General features: G+C 54.4%; 1 protein-coding gene across 1 annotated transcript in view; it reads right to left on the reverse strand.

The window, feature by feature from the left end:
* Positions 1-618: 618 nt before the first annotated feature.
* The window catches only part of LOC119096774 (uncharacterized), a 41,615-nt gene continuing 22,549 nt past the window's right edge, over positions 619-19,684 (reverse strand). Inside the window, exons 2-5 of the mRNA XM_037219696.1 lie at positions 8,082-8,232; positions 7,565-7,740; positions 5,463-5,622; positions 619-3,196 (exon numbers count right to left, since the gene is read on the reverse strand). Of these exons, the coding sequence (XP_037075591.1) occupies positions 3,142-3,196; positions 5,463-5,622; positions 7,565-7,740; positions 8,082-8,232 (542 nt within the window). The 3' untranslated portion in view covers positions 619-3,141. The remainder of the gene's footprint in view (positions 3,197-5,462; positions 5,623-7,564; positions 7,741-8,081; positions 8,233-19,684) is intronic.

Raw genomic sequence — 19,684 nt, forward strand, 5'->3', positions numbered from 1 at the left:
CTTCCCGGTGCTTCTGACTTTTAGATATCCGCACGCTGCGGTGAAGCGCTCTGCCTTGAACATTGCCTTTTTCAGATGAGCTTTTTCAGAGCTGAGCAGAATCTATATTTGCACCATCGAATTGAAGTTCACCGATGTCTGATATCAGCAAGATAGGGCGACATTTGCATTCTCACCATGTTTCGCCGTCTTCATCATAGGTAGATCAGACTAGGACACGCGCTCTCATCCACCGCTTTGCACTGTCATTGGGGCTTTACGACGCACTCAACCATTGGGCGTTAAAAAAAAAACATCCAGACGCTGGCGTCGCCTGCCTCTCAGCCTGCCAGGAAAGGCGGGCAACGCGCGCAGTCGAGCCCGAACCTGCAATTTTTCAGACACAGAGCTCAAACTGCGCTACCCTGTACCCCATCCCCCTTCCCAGCGCGGTCCATCTCTTTCCATAGCAGACCGACGTACTCCATCGACCAAAAGGCATGGACGAATGCAGTCTCCAGTCTCGGCGTCGAAGACCCAGCAGTACCTCTCCTCGACTGGAAGGAGCACAGGGCGGCCGGCACGTGCTGGCACTCTCCCGCCATACTGCAGAGCCCGAACCAAACACTGACGTCCACGTTATACAGCTGTATTGTGTTAATGACTAGAGCTTACCAGACAGGTCTGCGCTCGGCGCGGCCCTTCGGCTAAATGGCTGCATTTTTCGCCAGACAACATCATGGGCGGCCAGTCCATTGTGTACGGACGGACCAGGCTCGTAAAACTACGCGTGGGAATGTCGATTGCAGGGAAGCCACGGTGACGGACGTCCAACGGCCTTGAGGCTTCCTATTATGACGCCGCCAGTGAAGGAACACTAATTGGCAATGCCGCACTGCTGCTACTGCCGTAAACTGTCGTGACATCATCGAAATCACCATACATCATACAACTCTACTGTTCTGGGCATCAGAATGCTTATACATTACGACATCGCGACGATGCATTTCGAAAACTCCCACAATTATCGATCACAGGGGTAAAACGATACATCGAACAATCATGTTGTTTGACAACTATCGTGTTGCTGGGTTACCGAGCACAAGATGTCACTGGAAACGGGTGCCAACTACGCATTGGTACACATGTGCTGTGCCATGCCAAGTGCTACGACACCCTTGGGTTCTATGTAGCGCACCAACGAGACGAGAGTTGACGACAGTGTGCCTGCGTAACGGCCACAAAGACGCGACCCCCATGCGTCACATTCACAAAAAAGGTCCGCGCACCGCTCACTGGCCTACGTTGCCGTTGCAAACGCCCGCCCCAAATAAGTCCGAAGCTGCCGTGTCCGTGGGGAGGCTCGCCGGCGCTGCTGAGGGGACTCCCCTCCCCCTGTCGCCGGCGCCAACCGGGCGGATGACTCAGCCACCGCGACGCCCGCCGGTGCACCCTCCCTCTCTGCGCGGCGCCGCCGAGGCGACGGCACAGCGGCGCCGTTGCACAGGGCCGCCGAGACAGGTGGCAGCACCAGCTGCCACGCCGTGCGCGCAGCTGGTGACTGACGCAGGGACGAGGCGTCGCACCGTCGACGGCGACGGCGCGCCGCGTGAGCGGATCAGCGACGTACAGCCGACGGGAGCGGCGGCACCCCGGCCGCTCGGCAATGGATCAGCGACGTACCACCGACGGGAGCGGCGGCGTACTGCGGACAGGACCGGGAATGTACTGCTGACGGAGTCTGCCGGCGATGTCTGAGCATAAGGAATGGGCCACATCACGCTCCGTGGAGGAAGTTCGCCTCCCTCGCGGGCGGGCGGGTCCGGGCGCTCGCTCGCGATGCCACACGGAGAACGTCTGGTATCTGGGTGGTGACAGCAGGAGGGTGACCTGTACTGCGCCCACGATGAAGTTGACGTGGCTCAATATGGTAAAGTTAAGACGTTTTTTCGTTTGTTGAAAGTAAGCGGTTATGTGACGCTGTGAAGAAAAATCACTAACGTAGACAAGCTAATGCCAATGCACCTAAATTAATATAAAGGATTCCGCCGCTCCCTGAGAGGTTCGAGACGCTATCGGCATGTCCGCTCACGATTCCTGAAAGCACGCGCTCTGAATCGGGCGAGGGCGGGTTTTTTGGTGACGGGACGCATTCCGATGCGATCAGCTCCGGGATTGAGTTTAGGGTGAGGGACGCGCCTCTAGACCCGCCATATCCACAAAAAACACGACGAAAGGTGGGAGGGGTGGAAATACGCTGGCGAATCTGAAGAGATGGTTCTGGCGGGCGAGCAAAGAGGCTTGACAGGAATAAAACAGAAAAAATTCAATCGCCAACAATGACAAAGGAGGTGTTCTCCTTTAGTGATGCACATGTCAACTTTGCAAGGAGCGCGCGCTTTGGTTCACACTATTGGATTCACATCAATCGACCCCATGCTGCTTCGGAGGCCAAGACAATTCTGGCGCAGCGTCCGCCAACTTGCGCATTCTTCCAGGGCTCTCACCGCCGGTGGCTCCCTGCTGGGTACGTTTGTCGCCGCACAGGCCGGCCACATCCCAGAGCTCGGTCCCGCCGGTTGTTTCGAAACCCCCATTCAGGTCCAAACCTCGGTTCCAACGGCCGGCCCGACATCCCTCATCGGCTCCAGAGCTCGGCCCCACCAGCCGGTCCGCCATCATCAGGCTCCAGAGCTCGGTCGCACCAGCCGGTTCGCCATCATCAGCTCCAGAGCTCGGTCCCACCGGCCGGCCCGACCTCATCAGCTCCAGAGCTCGGCCCCACCAGCCGGTCCGCCACCATCAGCTCCAGAGCTCGGTCGCACCAGCCAAGTCCGCCATCATCACCTCCAGAGCTCGGTTCCACCGGCCGGCCCGACCTCCTCATCAGCTCCAGCGCTCGGCCCCGTCGACCGGCCCGACACCCCTTCATCAGCTCAGACCTGACGGCGCGTCTCAGCGGCGCCGTGGGTGACGGTCGGGCGACGGTGCAGTGACCCGAGTCTGGTCTGGAGCTGCGCTCCAGCGCCTCTCCGGACAGCGGGCCTCCCACAGCGTGACGCGGCGGGCAGCGCCGGGGTCGCCGTCGGGCCGCGTGCTCTCGATGCAAGCCCGGTCGGCTCAGCACGTGCCGTGGGTCCCTCGCCGGGGCCACAGTCGGCCTCAGGGGGTACCGTGGTCGTGGGGACACGCCGAGAACGGCACGTCCATCGCAAACCTGCGGAGAGAAGTGTGGTCAGCTGGTGACGCACCGGCACCGACACACTGTCACGCTGGCGTGGATCACGCCCGCCGTGCTGTCGGCCTAGTCCCGCCGCGAGCGCCCGGCAGATCGGAGCGGTGTCCTCCGGTGTCTTCCGCACGATATTCCTGGTCGGGCAAGACCACCTCGGAACCGTTCGGTGTTCCACCAAGACAACCCGTGCGCCACGCACACGACAACTCAGCTGCCAGATCAAAGATACCATGTCGCTGACCATTCCCACAGAAGGAACGGATACGACTAGGCCGGACGGACTGGACCCGACCACCAGCAGCCGGCGGGTCCACGAGCCGAGCGACCCGGCCTGTGGCGCTATTACGACGTCTGCGCGGGACAGGCCACACGCGCCAAAACTGGCCGCGCCGCGCGGCGCCGTCCGGGCTCAATATGGTATGAGCGCCGGCACGTCCAAGCCGACATCTGCAGCATGTCATCTGCCGCGAGACGAGCTGTATTCGTCACCAGATACATATCGGCAGGCGCTTGTCAACTGGCGCGGATGGCGGCCGCTCCGCCCGGCCGTGGGTGCACCGTCTGCAGACCCACCCACTCAGGGGCCCGCTCCGCCATTTGAATAGGGTCGCGTCCGTACTGTGGCGAACGTCCTCTGCGATGTGGTGGGAAGTGAGTCACCCAGGACGCAAACAGCGCCATAAAAAACGAGCGGCAGCGCTCTGCAAGCCAGATAAAACCAGCAATGGGTGACGATAGATGCAAAGAAATGTGATCGTTCCAAATATGACGAAACAGGCTATTTTTCGGGGTAGTGTCGAACGACACCGAGCATTCACAACACCCAAATAAGTAAGGCGGTCATAAACAAACATGTCAGGACACAAAACGACGTGCTGGTGGACCTGGTCATCTCCACCATAACCAGATGTAAGCAAGCCTATTTTCCTCGCTACGCAAATGAGGACAAGCCCCAACAAAAAGCTGCATTGGAAGTCCGTCAGACGAGAAGAAGCCGACAGTCCGCGAAGCCTTGTCTTTTCCTTCCTGCATATTGCTGTGATTAGCATGCTTTATTGAAGCTGTCGGCATAACAAAGCGGCCATCACTTGCACACATTTGACTCATCTGTCATCCTGTGCGGTCCAACATCTGGCCAGAGAAATCACGTCAGCGGCTCCCGTCTTCCGTTATCCCTGGCTATTGTCAATGCCAGACCTGCACCCGTGGGTGCATCCAGGGGGCATCCATGGGTGCATCCACGGATGCATGCACGACGAGGTTCCCAGTCCTACAGCCCTGACTCAGTCTGTGCTCTGACGCTGGGTGCTTCAGCGTCGCGATGCAAACCATTGCCCTAGGAACAATTTTCTATTGCACTAGGCCAAAGTTTTGGTAGCGATGAAAAATAAGGTCGAATTCATCCCCTCCCCCCAAAAAAAATCACCAAGAAAACTTCCAATGGCAGCTCGCTTACGAAACAGATGAACCTTGCATGTCATGATAATGAGAACCGCTATCGTCCTGCTTGCTTGCCTTGGGAATGTTAGCACATTTTGAGACGGGTCTCACGCTAGAATATTTGAATAGTGAACCAAAGAAGTGCAACCCAATGCAATCGATGGCAGAGGCCTTGACCACCTACACAACATTCCACCAATTGATAATTGAATGTACACATGAGACAGTGGCCTTGACAGGATTTTGCCCAGGAGGGGGCGAAATCGGCTGGTAAGAACCCGGTACCTACGAGAGGGGGGGGGTCTCTCGTAGGTAAACCCCAATTCTCCACTTTAAACCCCAGTTCTCCACTGTGGCCACGCCGCTTCCCAAGAATGTCTAGAACAGCACGGCGCCTTTGGCAATCACGACACATATCCTCACGCCGGTGTCAGGCAACCGGTTGTAATTGTTCTCATTCCCACAGTGGGGTCCCTACTTAGCAGCGCGGCCATGGTTCCGCCGGCCCTGAGCTCGTGGCCCATCACTCCTGCGGATCGTACGGCTCCCGTCTGCACGTCACGTCACGTCACGTCACGTCACGTCTCGCGTCGCACGTCTGTGACCCGACGGCTCGCTGCCTTCGGTCGTGTACCGTGTTCCGCCGCACCCCACCGGCCCGACGGCTTGCTCGCCCCGCTCACAAACCGTCCCCTGCCGTGCCTGTGTTGCCAGATGGCCTGCTTCCAATCCTCGCTGGCCGAGCCTGTGTCGTACCCCGTGACCTGATGGCTTGATTCCCGTGCTCGCGGACCGTGCCACGCCTTACCTCTGTGACCGGAGGATGTATAGGCCGAGGGCGCTGATGCCCATCACCAGGATGACGCCAACGGCCAGGACCGAGATGACCAGCGGGCCCGGCCGCCAGGGGGCCGGCTGGCGCGAGCCCAGCGATAGCAGCGCCTCCAGTGTCCGGTTGGCCGCATCGTCTGAGGAGGCGCAGCAGGGCCATCAGAGCGGCTCAGTCCGGATAAGCATGCACGCGAGCTGGCCATCCTTGTCCATGCTCAGCTGCTGGGTGCATCGATAGACACGCTACACAGATTTCTGCCGATCAGCTGATGATGCTGATTGGTCTCGGGTGTAACGGCACGAAACACTGGTTGGGAAGAGCCAAAAGCATGCGGATCACGAGCGGTTAAGCAGTTTTCAGAATGGGCAGTGAGGCTAACAGGCGGCGCAAGTCGAGTAACAGACGTAGCACAAAAAGGGGTTGGGTGGAATCAGGAATGTATCCACGTGGTCTCTCGGGCAGATACGTCGCCGAAATGTTCCTCAGAGGATGAAATGCCACATTTTCTACGCAATGCGGTGAATTTGGACCAAGATCCCGCCAAAAACTGTGTTAATGGGTTTCGCCGTGTAATTGTCGAGGTCTGATTAAATTTACAATAAAAGTTACATTTTACTTCACTTTAAGCTTACAAATAATAAACAAAAATATAATTTACATTAAAACTTAACATACACCACATTCACAAATAATTAGCAAAACACGTGTAGTTCGTAAAATTCCCTCGACTAGGGGCGCCCTTGGCTGTACAACGGCAAGAGGGCGCCCTTGGCTGTACCCATGCTTACGTCCCTGTCGCTGAGGGCACATGCCCTCAGGGGCAGGAACGTAGCTGAAGTCAAAAATTTGTGTACAGCACAATAATTATAGCATGAAACGTCAAAACATCAAGAACGCTGAATGCTGTTTTACACCATGCAGGACATTTTGTGCGCCTTCGACGCACTACACTCATTTGTCGAAGAATAATTGTATGTTTTACCCGTCCCCACTGTAAATGTCCATATAACCCACTTGGTAAAACAATGCAGAGATCGGCGCTGCAGCAAAATAATCTGACTGTCAATCCCATACATTATTAGGCTGTTAATGTTTACTAGGGTCTGCCTCTTCTTCTGTTCTGCTGCGTCGTAGAACTGATGAATTCCGGAAGTTTTTGAAGCCATTCATCCAGGGGCAAATCTTGGCAAACATCAACAGCTTGCAAATGTATAGGATAGATAGTCAGATTATTTTGCTGCTGCGTCTATCTCGGTGCTATTTTACGAACGGCTTCAAAAACTTCCAGAATTCATCTGTTCTGCAAGGCATCGAGCGATTTTTTCCGACCTACAACACAGATTAGGTCTTGGCGCCCGTGTTTGACTGCGGTCCCCATATGTGTCGCCAGTCTGCAGAATGGTCTCCACAGGTCACTGCTGCGTGATGTCGGTCACGTATACCCTCAGCTATAGGCGCCACGAAAAAGAACGCCACGAGCCTTTCCCAAATCACGGCATGTTTCGGTCTGAACTTGACGGTCGCGCTCACAGTACGTTCATAATTCATTTGTCAGGATTTATTTCTACACTCGAACGAAGCTCCTTACCCTAAACCCGAACTTCGAGCCTTGCCTCTCACCGTACCTTCTAGCTTCGAGTCATACGGTCTCACTCCAGTGTCCATCTCTTTGTCGTACAGCGGACTACCGATACATATTTGTCGTAGAGAGGACTACCGACGCGTCTTTGAGCTGAGCCCCGTACCAAACCGGCTAACTCCAGGTTGAACTCTTATCTTACCAGCCAGCTTTAAACTGAAATATTTTCCCTGCAGCGCGCTTCAAACCTACGGGTTCAGAGCAGATTTATGACCGCAATGCCCAGTGCCAATCTGGACCCTCAACCGCACTGTACATTTCTACATTGCACCTTTTACCATATTCGTTGCATGTCAACTATACCGTTTACAAGACGATAGACTTCGGACTGAATCCTTCACTACACTGGCCATCCCTCATACCGGGTTTCCACCGCAGAAAACAGCAGGCAACCGAGCTCAGCTGCTGCGACCATAGCCGACCGGGCTGCCCCACTCACCGAACTGCTTGTGACGGCGGCGATGGTGGGGCGGCTGCGCCGGCGCGCGTCGTCCAGAGTCCTGCGGCCGCCACGTGGGCGCCACCAGCTTGTTGCAGAGCGGCGCCTCGCAACAGTGCATGCTGGTGCCCATGATGGGCAGCTGACGGTCGCACAGGAGCGACGTCTTGCCCCTGCTGAAGACACCAATCACAGATCACGCGTCAGCGCCGTCTCGCCTCCGCCTCCACGACGGCACCAGTCACGCACGTCGGGTCACGCAACATCACACGTCCAGCTCCGTTCACCTGCCGTTTACGACAATCCCGCAACAGACGGCAGTCAGCTGAGCGGGTGGTCTGTCGAGAGCGCCGGATCCGGTGGCGTGGCGGGCTCACCGGACGCAGCCGTGCGTGGCGGGCTCACCGGACGCAGCCGCGCGTGGCGGGCTCACCGGACGCAGCCGCGCGTGGCGGGCTCACCGGACGCAGCCGCGCGTGGCGGGCTCACCGGACGCAGCCGCGCGTGGCGGGCTCACCGAACGCAGCCGCGCGTGGCGGGCTCGGCGGCGCCGGCGCCCCGCCGCTGCTCCGTGTAGCACAGGCCGGTGGTGGTACACGTGTCGACACCGGCCTCCTGACAGTCGGCCGTGCTGCACATGCAGAGTAGTCCGCGGCTGGCGGCGGCGCCTGCGGCAACGCAATGCCGTCCACACGTGGGAATACACATAATAAATAGGGGGACGCAAATGGCGTCTTAACGACACATATGGGTGAAGGGTGACAAATGGGCCCACCGGGACATGTTAGGAATCAATGACGCAAATGGTTGCAAATGGTTCAAATAGCTGCATACATGAATGCAAAACGCGGCTGTGCAATGCTCGATTAAAATCAAAACGACATGGACCAATAAAAACAGGCAACGTCGCGTGCAAATAGTCACTGACGCTGCCGATGACAGGCATAAACATCGTCACAAACAGCCGCCATACGCTGACCACCTCGCGGGTTTCTGCACGCGCCGGCGACCGGCGGCCTTTCGCCGGTCGCTGCTGGGCGGGTTTGGCCGGGGCGTCCGGTCACCAGTGGCGGCCGTCGACCAGGGCAGCCCATCGGGCTACGGCGCGAGTGACCCGGACAGACGTGACCTGGCCTGAGCCGTGGGGATGACCCGGACAGACGTGACCTGGCCTGAGCCGCAGGGATGACCCGAACAGACGTGACCTGGTTTGAATCGCGCGCGAGTGACCCGAACAGACGTGACCTGGCCTGAACTGTGGGGATGACCCGAACAGACGTGACCTGGCCTGAGCCGCAGGGATGACCCGAACAGACGTGACCTGGCTTGATCCGCGAGGATGACCCGAACAGATGTAGCCTGGCCTGAGCAGTGGAAATGATCCGAACAGGCGTGACCTGACCTGAGCCGCGGAAATTAACCGAACAGACGTGACCTGGCCTGAGCCGCGGGGATGACCCGAACAGGTGCGCAGCTAGGATCGGGGATATGCAGGAATAGGCTGGAAACGTGACCGCGTGAGTACGTGTGGTATGTGCAGTATGCGTATGGTATGTATGCAGTATGCAGTATGCAGTGTGAAGTATGGTATGCGCAGGGTGAGCTGTAGTGAGTTATCTGCAAACGCAGCTGACCGACGCCGACAGCGAGACCTGTGCTCTTCAGTGGATGACTCCTGCCTACTGCGGTGCCAACAGCAGCGGTTTTGGTCGGATTCAGTGCACCACTGACTTTTGAAGCCTGTTTTCACGTTGTCGGCTGTAGCGTAGATTACCCGAACTCGAAAATACTGGCGTGGAAGCGCACTGGAAATCAATGTGGCAAGCAACAAAGAGCATTGACGGCGCGTATTTACTGGCCGCTCCGGGCATCCAGTTTCACTGTCCTTGACCACGAAGTCGCCGTCTCACCGCATCGGCGTGAGTGCAGCAGGTGGCAGACGTTTTGGATATGAGCCCCAGCAGGAGGACGACTGACGTCACCGTCACGGCGGCGCGTGGCATGACATCGTCACGGACAGTTCAGATGTCGCGGGGGGCGTACATTGCCGGGACCTTTGGAAATTACGCAGTGACTATGGAAGCTCTCTAGCGTTGGCGGTCAAAGTGGCCTTTAACTGTCCATTTTGCCATGCGATGACATGGGTTAACTTTGCCTTCTCAGCGTTGGGAGTCGAGGGGGCAGTCTAATACCATCTCCTCAGGATCAATGTTGCATTGTGGCCGCGACCCCACCTCACGTGCCTCTAAACCAGCATTAAAGTTTTGACAGCTTCTGGCCTCCTCCATCTGAGGATCTGCATGCTATTCCATTTGACCCCAACTTCCATGAGCATCGACTTGCTGATTTCGACAACGCGACCAACCGACAGAGCAACCATGATCATAAACAACGTACACAACAAACATGAACAAAGCGCTTTCCGCGTCAAATTTGTGGGTTACTTTGGCGTTTGTAATAGCAAAGGTCAATGTTGGCTTGCTGTCGTCCAACCTCATTTCCACACATTTTCGGGTCTTCTAACAAAAATGAGAACAATTATCATGTGAAAACGGCAGCACGTCTCACATACATTGTACAAGGAGCACCTCAAAAAGCGCGCGGCGGCTTGAACTGCGGTACCGGTCCCACGTACCGGGTCGGGGACGGCGTGCCCTTGTCGGGGCGACTCGTGACAGCCCGCCCATTACCCGGCCCTACCCTTCTAACCTCTATCGCCAGTCCGATCTAGCGCCGAGCTGAGACTGAACCAGCTGTAAGGGAGGCGCCGGCAGAGGACTCCCGACCGGCAAACGAAGCCCAGGCCACAGCGCCAGCCAGACCAGCGCTTGGGGGTCGTGCCAGATGTGGATTGCCAGACACTGACAGAACGTGCCCGTGTGCGAGGACAACTATTGCGTGTTTGGAGACGATCGTGACGTTGCTGGTTGAATGGTCATTGTGGCTTTCTGGCGCATGACTACATATAGTGTCCAGTGTGTTATCTCCTGGTTGGTCATAAAGCGTCCCAGGCCTATCTCTTGCCGGTCACGTGCGAATGAAGAAAATGTCACGGGTTCTGCTTCTCAATGAGCGCTGAGCCACGTGGCCAACCTGGATTTAATCTGAGCTCCCGACCACAACACGTAGAGGCCCAGAGCACCGCACCCGGCCATGCCCCGGCAGAGGTCCGGCGGGACAGGCCGATCTTCAGAAGCGGCGCTTCCGTCCCCGGAGGCCGCGCCGCGCCGCGCCGCGTCGGCCGCCCTGCGCGTCATTAGCCGCGGCGGCCAGCGACACGGGAAGACCATTAGCGGCGGCGGCGGCGGCGGCGGCCAGAGCGGCGCTCCCACGCGCTACGAGCGTCCGCTGACTGCAGGCCGGCCGGCCGCGACCCTCGGCCCCGCGCCGCGCCGCGGCGAGCGGCCCCGTCACCAGCGGCGCCGGGCCTCACGAGATGCCAGTTCGCCAGGGGGGGGGGGGGGGGGGGGCAGCTCCGGCAGCGAAGGCCGCGGAATGTGGCAATCATTCAAATCCGAGACAGCTCTGTACAGCTAGACAATGCGCCGCATTCGCAGCGCTGAGACCAAGATGAACGCATCGCACGTCGCTGAGCCGTCGTCTCGGTACGTCTGCGTGCGCGTGCTGCCTCGCCTTCTCAAAGTGAGCGCAGCGAGCATGGAGTACGGCCCCTACTGCTCCTGATCGGTCTGCTGAGCGCACCGCTTGCTGGCCTGCTGGTCCCAGCACAACGGCCGGACCGTGACGAGCGTGACGTCACCATTGCAGGGGAACGACCGCAGCCGGCCGGGGCTGCCGGGCCGGACAGCCGAGAGGAGACCGTAGCCGGGGTGTGCCGGCGCGCGGCGGGCCATTAGCGGCCGCACAGCGCGTCGCTACGCCGCTCATAATTCAGCGATGGCAGGCAGCGGCGACGCATCGATTACGGGCAGCGATAGAGCGGCGCCGTGCAGACACGGTCCAGCACGAGCTCGGGCGCATACCTATGACGGCAGCTCGAGCCAGGCGCCGGCCATCGGTCACCGCAGCCGACGGCCGCCCGGCGACGTCACCGGCCCGCGAGTGCCCCGCCACCCACGGCCAGCGGCCGACCGGCGGTGTCGGGGCCCCGCCACCGGCCCGCGAGCGCCCCGCCACCCACGGCCAGCGGCCGACCGGCGGTGTCAGGGCCCCGCCACCGGCCCGTGGGCGCCCCGCCACCCACGGCGGCTTACCTCCAGCACTGCGGCCGGCGCCGGGCTCAGCTTTTGCGTAGCAGCGCGCGCCGGCTTGCGGTTGTCACTGGTCGGCTCATGTATATGAAAGCGATACACGAGGAAGAAAAATCTACAATCAGGGATACTCGGTACTACTGAATTTCAAACGCAATATTTATGAACTTAAAGTTTTCCCTCCTCAGTCTTCCATCGTTTGTGGATGTTCGGTCATTTCATGCCACCGGTGGCTCATGCATCAGTACTTACACATCAGTTCCTCTGCCGACCATTTCGGTGTGCTTCGACGAGCCGGGTATCCGCTATCAACATCATGAATCACCGTGATCTCTGATATGGTGACCACGGTGATCCTGCGCCGCTCACCCCCCCCCCCCCCCCCAACTCGTCCCGAGAAACCCTGGGCCTTTGATCATGTTCGAGACCTTTGCAAATGATTGCTTCCGTGGCCACCACCAAAACTACGGCAGTTACAGTTACCATGGAAGACTCGGTCTAAAGCTTGTCTCAAAGGTCCGGCCCCGGGTCGCGGACCATTAATAAGGCCTGCGACTTCCTTGGCCCTGAGCATCCCCGGGCTCGGAGCCTCTTGATTATATTTAAGGAGAGGGGGGGGGGGGCTGAGCAGGCGGTGATCATTTCTGGTACCCTGACCACGTTGGGGGGCTCGTGCCGACTTTGGAAGGCACCTACCTACATCACAGTCTCTTGGTTGCCTCGGTGTCCATCTGTGGGCCTCGGGGACTCGAAGACGAGCCAGAACTGCATGGGCCTCTCAATCCTGGCTCGTGCAGGGAAGCATTTAACGATTTTCCGCACTCAGCACCCTTTCGCATTTCATGGTCATCTTTGGAATAACACACTTGTTCGAATTCATCCGTCTTTGTGTTGATGAGGCTGCTGACATCAAACAGGGTAACACTACATCTGCACATCGCGAATGTGACTTGGCGCCCCCATGAGGCAACCAGTTTAGGGCTCCATTGCATCCCCAGGCTATATGTGAGCTACAGACCTTCTTCCAAGAGAATGTGTTGAACTCAGATTCGGAAACGCAGTTTCTGTTGCGCGGTTGTAGCGATCATGGCGCGCGGTGGAGCGAGTATAGGCGGCAGCGAGGCCATGTGCACCTGACCGAGCGAGTCCCCCGAGGCCATGTGCACCTGACCGAGCGAGTCCCCCTACGGTCTTTTGTGCACTAGAAGGCAGACACAGGCTGTTGGTGGACACATTTGCTACATATCGCCGAGCCTGTGCGGCTACACCTCTATCATAAATGAACGTTTAAAGGGCCGCAGGTGGCGGCACCACCGTGGGGACCATCAAGTGCTATACGCGAGGCCAAGGTGTCCTCGCATGCGGGGTTCAATATACTGCAGAAATTATAGTACAGCTCGGTTAAAAACCTGTTAAACGCACTGGAACAAGGTTGAACTTATTTCCTTTGCTCGATTGTTCACATCAGTTCGTTGCTGATTCAAAGCGTCTCCCCCCCGCCCCCCCCCCGCCCCGCATCAACGTTACTAAGGTCGGCGGAAACTGCATGTATTAAAGCCAATATTTATACTCCTTTCTGTTTAAGTACGTGGAACTCGGGCGCAAGGCACACTCACATATGTCCACCCATTTCAAGTGGGCGTAGGAAGCAAAGTGTGAGCGTGCCTCCCCAAAACGCGCGTCTCCCTCAATTTCCTGGTGCGAGCGTACCTTCCCCCAAGCCCCGCAGAAATGGCTGCCAATGGAGGCGAACCAATATCCAGGAGGGGAGGAGGGGGAATGTGGTGTTTTGCGGGTGACCAACGATTATTTATACGGCCACAAGTTTGAAAAAGAGTTAGATCTAAGCTGCCAGGGAGGTGACGGGGGTGAGGGAAGAAATAGCAAGGCCCTGGAAAGATGTGGCCCGAGACCCCCACCCCTATCCTGCGCTGGTTACGCCCGTCCTGATGTCGTCGAAGGAAGCCACCGATGAACTTGATGCAGGGGGCATCACACACATTTTCGTAAAAAAGCGAGCTGCGCTGTCCGAAAAGCGGTAGACCGCACACTTACCGATGACAAAAAAGTTTGCCTCCAGCAGAGAACATCTACTTTGACATTTGCGCCATCTATGATCAACAGGCTCAACTAACGCTTTGGTATCGCCGGCGTCCAGCTCGAGGCCGCGAGTTTGCAAGCGCCATCTATAATTATAGATGTCGCTGCACCAACCGGCTCCATCGGCAGGGAACAATGAACAAAGAACGTGGCTGACAAGGTCTAGCCAGTGGCCCCATTCACGGATGAGAGGTTGAGAGACGGAAGGTGTCGACGCGCTTTGGATGCTTCTTTTCATGAATACACCTAAGCTTCATGTTCAAGTCCACAACGTGGGAAGGGAGGGGGAAGTGAGCCCGCTGCCCTTCGGCGGACACCGAGTCTTAAGCTGCGACGGATGATATGCATGATGTACGCATAACGCCGTTTGTCATGAACAATCTCAAAGCCTGTCACAGATACGAGAGCGCCATCCACCGGCTCTGTAGTAATCACTTCCTGCTAAATGGTACAGAACAGTGGAGGATTTAAAAGGACATTACTCGGTCGGACCGCATGTCGCGGAAATGCGCTAATCGGGAGATTATTAGCGTCGCTGCAGTCTCAAGTCGGTTAGTGAACTGGCACCTCAGATAAACTGTCTGAAAACATGGCTAGGGTAAGCGAAGAAACACCAACGCATCGAAAACAAAGTTAGTTGGGGAATTCTGCGATGAATCGACAAGTGCCTTACACTCTCATCCCTCGGATTTTGAGCATAAAGGGTCCGTGATATTTATTAATCTCTCAGTTGCCCCATACCGAAATTGCGGCCTTCGGCAATTTTGAGTTGCGTGGTTGCAAGGCTGCTTTCGGTGGCAATTTTTCGACTTCTTCAAATAAAAGTTGACAAACCTATACGCTAAAAAAAGAAAACTGTCCGGAATATTTGCATGGCACACTTGCTATCGTCATTTAACAAAAAATATTATCGGGACATTATCAGCTTTTGCAAAGCACGAAGAGCAATTTTCCTATGCCATATTGATATTTTCTCATCTGCATGTAACACAGCGTAGTTTGGTCCACATTGTCCTAAAAAGCGTGGTTATCCTCTTTAAAAGACAGGACCCATGCACCGACAACTCATGAGAGTCGCATGAAGACCGGGCGCTCGGCGCACCGCCGCTGCCGACTGCCCCACCAGCTCATGTGTGCTGCCGCGGCTAGGACAATTCGAATAGGGGGGGGGGGGGGGGGGGGCAGTGCGTGCGTGCTGTGAGGGTGGTGTCGTCTCTTGTTCATGTGGGACGACTCGAAGTAAGACAAAGTTTCAGTAGTAGGGTCTCGGGCTAGTTAGTGCCTACTGCGCGGCTGGAGCGCGTGGTTGCATTGATAGTATCTTGCCACAATGAAACGCTCAAACGACCCAATCCATTTGGGAAGCACAAGAGGAGAGCACAGTGAGGTTTAACACGCGCTCGGGTGGGCGAGAATCCATTTGACCCCCACCCACCCCGAAGGACTTACTGAGCCACATCGTATGTGATGTTCATAGGGAATCTAGCATGATGCGGGAACGTGGGAATTGGCTGCGTTTGGGACGGTGTGGGATCGTTTTTGATTGACGCAAATAATGCACAAGCAGAGGACACTTTGGATTTGCTCAATGAACTTAGATCTAGCCTGAGGGTGAGCACCGACCACTGTGTTTAAACGGAACTTGTGCTGCCAATAGATGAATTCTTACCAAATTGTCAGAACCCATCGTTGCAGTGACCATACATCACTTAAACGCCAAGCACAAAGGTAAATTTTTCGATGACATTTAAAATGACTGGCCGAGACTGACTGCCCGAGAGCAAAGCTTTGATCATTTGAGAATTTTCTGAAACTACACTTTTGTCGTCCAAGAAGTTCAGCAGTTCCATTCGGCTACACCACAATGCACGTTGCATCCCTTCGTGATATATCGACCAGAACCTGGACAGATTGCGCACGAAAGTGACCACGCGCCGTCAGACGCGATGAAACATAATCTTATTGCGGTCTATGCATTTTTTCGGCACCTTTAACCGGAAGTGAAAAGCCTCGTTTCATATATGAAACCAATGGATTACTCTTCGGATACACGAGCTGTGCAGTACAAAAACAGGTTTATTTCTTCATATAAATATATATATATATATATATATATATATATAGTGATTTTGCTATTATTATACCCTTTGCCTTCATGAGGAGGACTTTGGCATGAAGCGCAGGTGGCATTACATTGTCATATCAACTGGGAAAAACTCTCGCGACGGGTTTGGGAGACTGAACGGGGTTGCTGCCAGTGCCAGCCAGTCGAGTCTCCTTTACGATCCCATTCTCCCTGCTGAGAGGCTATGCCAGTTCTTGCAGGGCAAGGCTAATGTACGGACGGAATGCTTCTTCGTACCAAAAGGATAAATCCTTCAACCAGAGGATGAGCTTAGCATCAGTCCGACTATGGCCAAGACCGTCAAAGAGACACTTGAGGTTCACAGAGTAACCTCAGTGAGTACTGCCATTGTCCGCGAGTTAGATTCAGGCGTTGGGAGGGAAGTAACGGTCGCTTGATTTCAAGAGTTTTGATAAGCTAGAGTGAGTGAGGCTGAGTCACTGAAGCACCGAGTCGACTTACACGTGCACGCGAGCCATCGTGTTGTTAAGCTTAGCGTTTTCTCACATTGCGCTCATTTCCCGCCGCCTGTGCGGACAGGCGTATGGGATACTGCGCCGGTAGCCGATGGCGAATGGCACGAATGGAACTTAGTCCCTTATTGTAACATTGTTTCCAAACATTTCCAATCCGAAAACCACCCTTTTAAAGTATGGATTATGGGGTTCAGACTACGCTTCTTCACATGCAAACAATAAAAGACTCAAAAATGCGTACAAAAATGGTTCTAAAGTGCATTTAAATATATATACTATCTCTATCAATATTTATTTTGCAATGACGACTCCAGCCATGAGACCCACGTAATCTGGAGGGTTTTTGACTCATTTTGAGATAAAACTTTGTACGTTTTCTTTCATTGCAGCGAAAAAGATCGCCGCTGAACGCAGCCTTACAACCGAACAAGAGATCCCGCAGGCTGTTACTCCGAAGCCGCTCAGTTGAGACCTGAAAATGTCACAGACGTCTTTAGCACCGCTGCAACCCCTGAAACAAACTTTTATCAAGGTCCCAAAGACGAGGATGTAAGATTGGCCCTTCCATGTGTCGACTGGTCGTAGAGTGCCCCAGTTCTTTAAATATTTTGTATTGTTTTATCGAAAAGTGAGGGACTCGTAAATTATTGTTTGGGGGGCAGGGACCACACACATGTGCTTTGTGAAAGCTCCTTTGATAAAATGTCATCAAATTTTGTGGAGCATTCATCTACGGAACAAGGACATTGTTACGCATTTATTCTGGGCATTAGTTCTGCGCATTGACACATGAGCGAGAAAAAAATTCAGACGTCACACTAAGAAAACGACCCGTTGCTTATTGGGCACACTAAAACTTCTCTAACGCGTCACTCATTAACACGCACCCAGGTGGCCGGCTAGATACCCTTCGCTCGGGTAGTGGGAGGGGGCAATTTGACCCCCCTGAGATCTCGGGAACTAAGAGAGCTAAAAAAAACAAATTCACAGGATGTGTTGACCTGTACGTAAACTCACTTAGGTCAAATTTTGAGGTTCCTAGGTCATGACCTTCGGGTCAAATAAGGTCAAACAATGCCAAATTCCAGGTTGGTCTTCAAAGTGCCTCCAGAACCTAGATAATTGTTTCTAAGCAAGGCCACATGCTCAGTTAAGGTCAGTGACCTGGTTTAACCTTTTGAAGGTCAACGTGACCAAAGTCATACAAGACTGCTCTAAGTTTTGCACTTGAATTAGCGACAAAGATAACACTAGACATTATGTTTCTAAAAACAAAATGTTCGCCTGGGTCCTTTTAGGTCAATAGCCTATTCTGACCTCTAAGAAGTCCATGAAAGATGCATAATGCGTTTCCTGCAATAAACAAATTTGAAATAAGCACCAGCAACTATCCTATACAGCAAGCCCCAGAGCAATAAAACAGGTTGGTTTTGACCTTGGCATGACTTTCATACCTGATCTTAGGTCAACGTAATTTGCTCATTCAATGTTTTTGTTGTCTAATAAATTATCTCAGATGTATTACTTCGTCTAAGACCCCGCTGTTGCATCAGAATGAGCGATCCCCCAGACATTGACTTTGCTGAAACCGTGGCCTGACTTTGACCTGCCATAGGTCAGCGACCTTACAAGTTACATCTGAATGTTTGATGCCAAACGATCCACTATTTAATTGTCTACAGCGATGCAAAATTTGGCGCGACTTCGCCACGCGGTTCGGAAACCATTCTGGAAAAACCTTCGGGGGGTCAATTTGACCCCCGGCCCGAGTGCGTGTTAACTGACAAAAAAAAAAACGGATGACAGCAAGGGCAAAAAACTACCCAAAAACTATGCGAAAAATAATCCACTTATCATAAGCGTCCATCGAAATGGCAATGCAATAAAAAACATTTAAGCCACAAGTGTGCATAACAGAACATGGCGTCAACCGAGCAAAATTTGTTGATAGCCAGATGGGCTGCCCTCAAAGATTCGACTTTCATTCGATGGTAGTCAAATGCAGGCAAAGAACAATATATGCCAGGTAAAATGTATACGGTTTCCGTCGACTGGTAGGATTAAGGGCTCAAGGTGCTGGAACGATGAACGTAATATCACGAACATATAAGCATCGGACTGGAAAGCACCAATGAAAATCAAGTGCCAAGACGCAGGACTGTGCTTGCTATCGACCTGTTGCCGTGCCTAGTTCAATAAAGTGAAACGCGATCATACGCATCTTAGACTGCGTCGTGTTATGTCAATGTGTATACGTCGATTGCGATTGCGTCAAATCGCATACGGCCAGAAGGTAAGACGATTTTACACCGCCTCCAGATTCTGGGGTTACTGGTAAATAGGACGCGAAGGTCGGACGAAGTTGCTGTACATGAGTACATATCACGCAAATCAAAAGTGTTTAGGCTCGTCCTTTCGTGCTACGAAGCCACACCCTCCGGCCCAGCAAGTCGCACTTTTAGCGGGGTAATATCTTAGCAACCACGCACTGGCCGGGACAGAACGGGATTTTCAACGGTAAACAGCACAATATTTAGGAGGTTATATGGTGATTTTGAGACAATAGCATGCAAACTGCTTGTCCATGTCTGGTCTTCATGAAATGATGTATGCAATGCAATTTTGAGGCTCCAATGATCGACCACTGAATGAGGTAAAAATGTGATGGCGTTGTCGTATTGCTCAAACTTCGTCTCACGTCCTTGAGAAGCAAAAAAGCTGAAGGAAGAGCGTGGAAGACGAGTTCCGACCTCATGAAAACCGAGCCGCGGTGGCGTTAGTTCAAAAGTGCTTGACAGACGGAAGAACGAGCAGTCGTGTGACAAGAGTTCGCCGATGCGTTCTTCCGGTTACGCAAACACGGGTGCAAGCCGTAAGCCTATCATTGTTGCGTCGTTTTGAGGGATTAGTATAAGATCTCAGCGCCCAGAAGTTTATGGAACCGTGGAACTAGCTGTCTGGTATAGGTGACTGTGCCGCCTCCAGAGCACCAAGTGTCAAGTGAGCATATTCAACACTGTCCGACGCATGGCGAAGCTGACAGTCGGTCGGTAAACGGCCAATGCCGCGTTTTTGGTGGCATGTTTCAAGCGGCGCACAAAAAGGCCAAAACGGGAAATGGAACTGATATCCAATCAAAGGTATGCGTTCTTTTGTTGAGTTTTTGCCATGCATAAATCACGGCCACCAAAACGTATAACCCATCGCG

This window comes from Pollicipes pollicipes, unplaced genomic scaffold, assembly GCF_011947565.3.
Source record: "Pollicipes pollicipes isolate AB1234 unplaced genomic scaffold, Ppol_2.1 Scaffold_4295;HRSCAF=5057_pilon_pilon_pilon, whole genome shotgun sequence".
Lineage (NCBI taxonomy): Eukaryota > Metazoa > Arthropoda > Thecostraca > Pollicipedomorpha > Pollicipedidae > Pollicipes > Pollicipes pollicipes.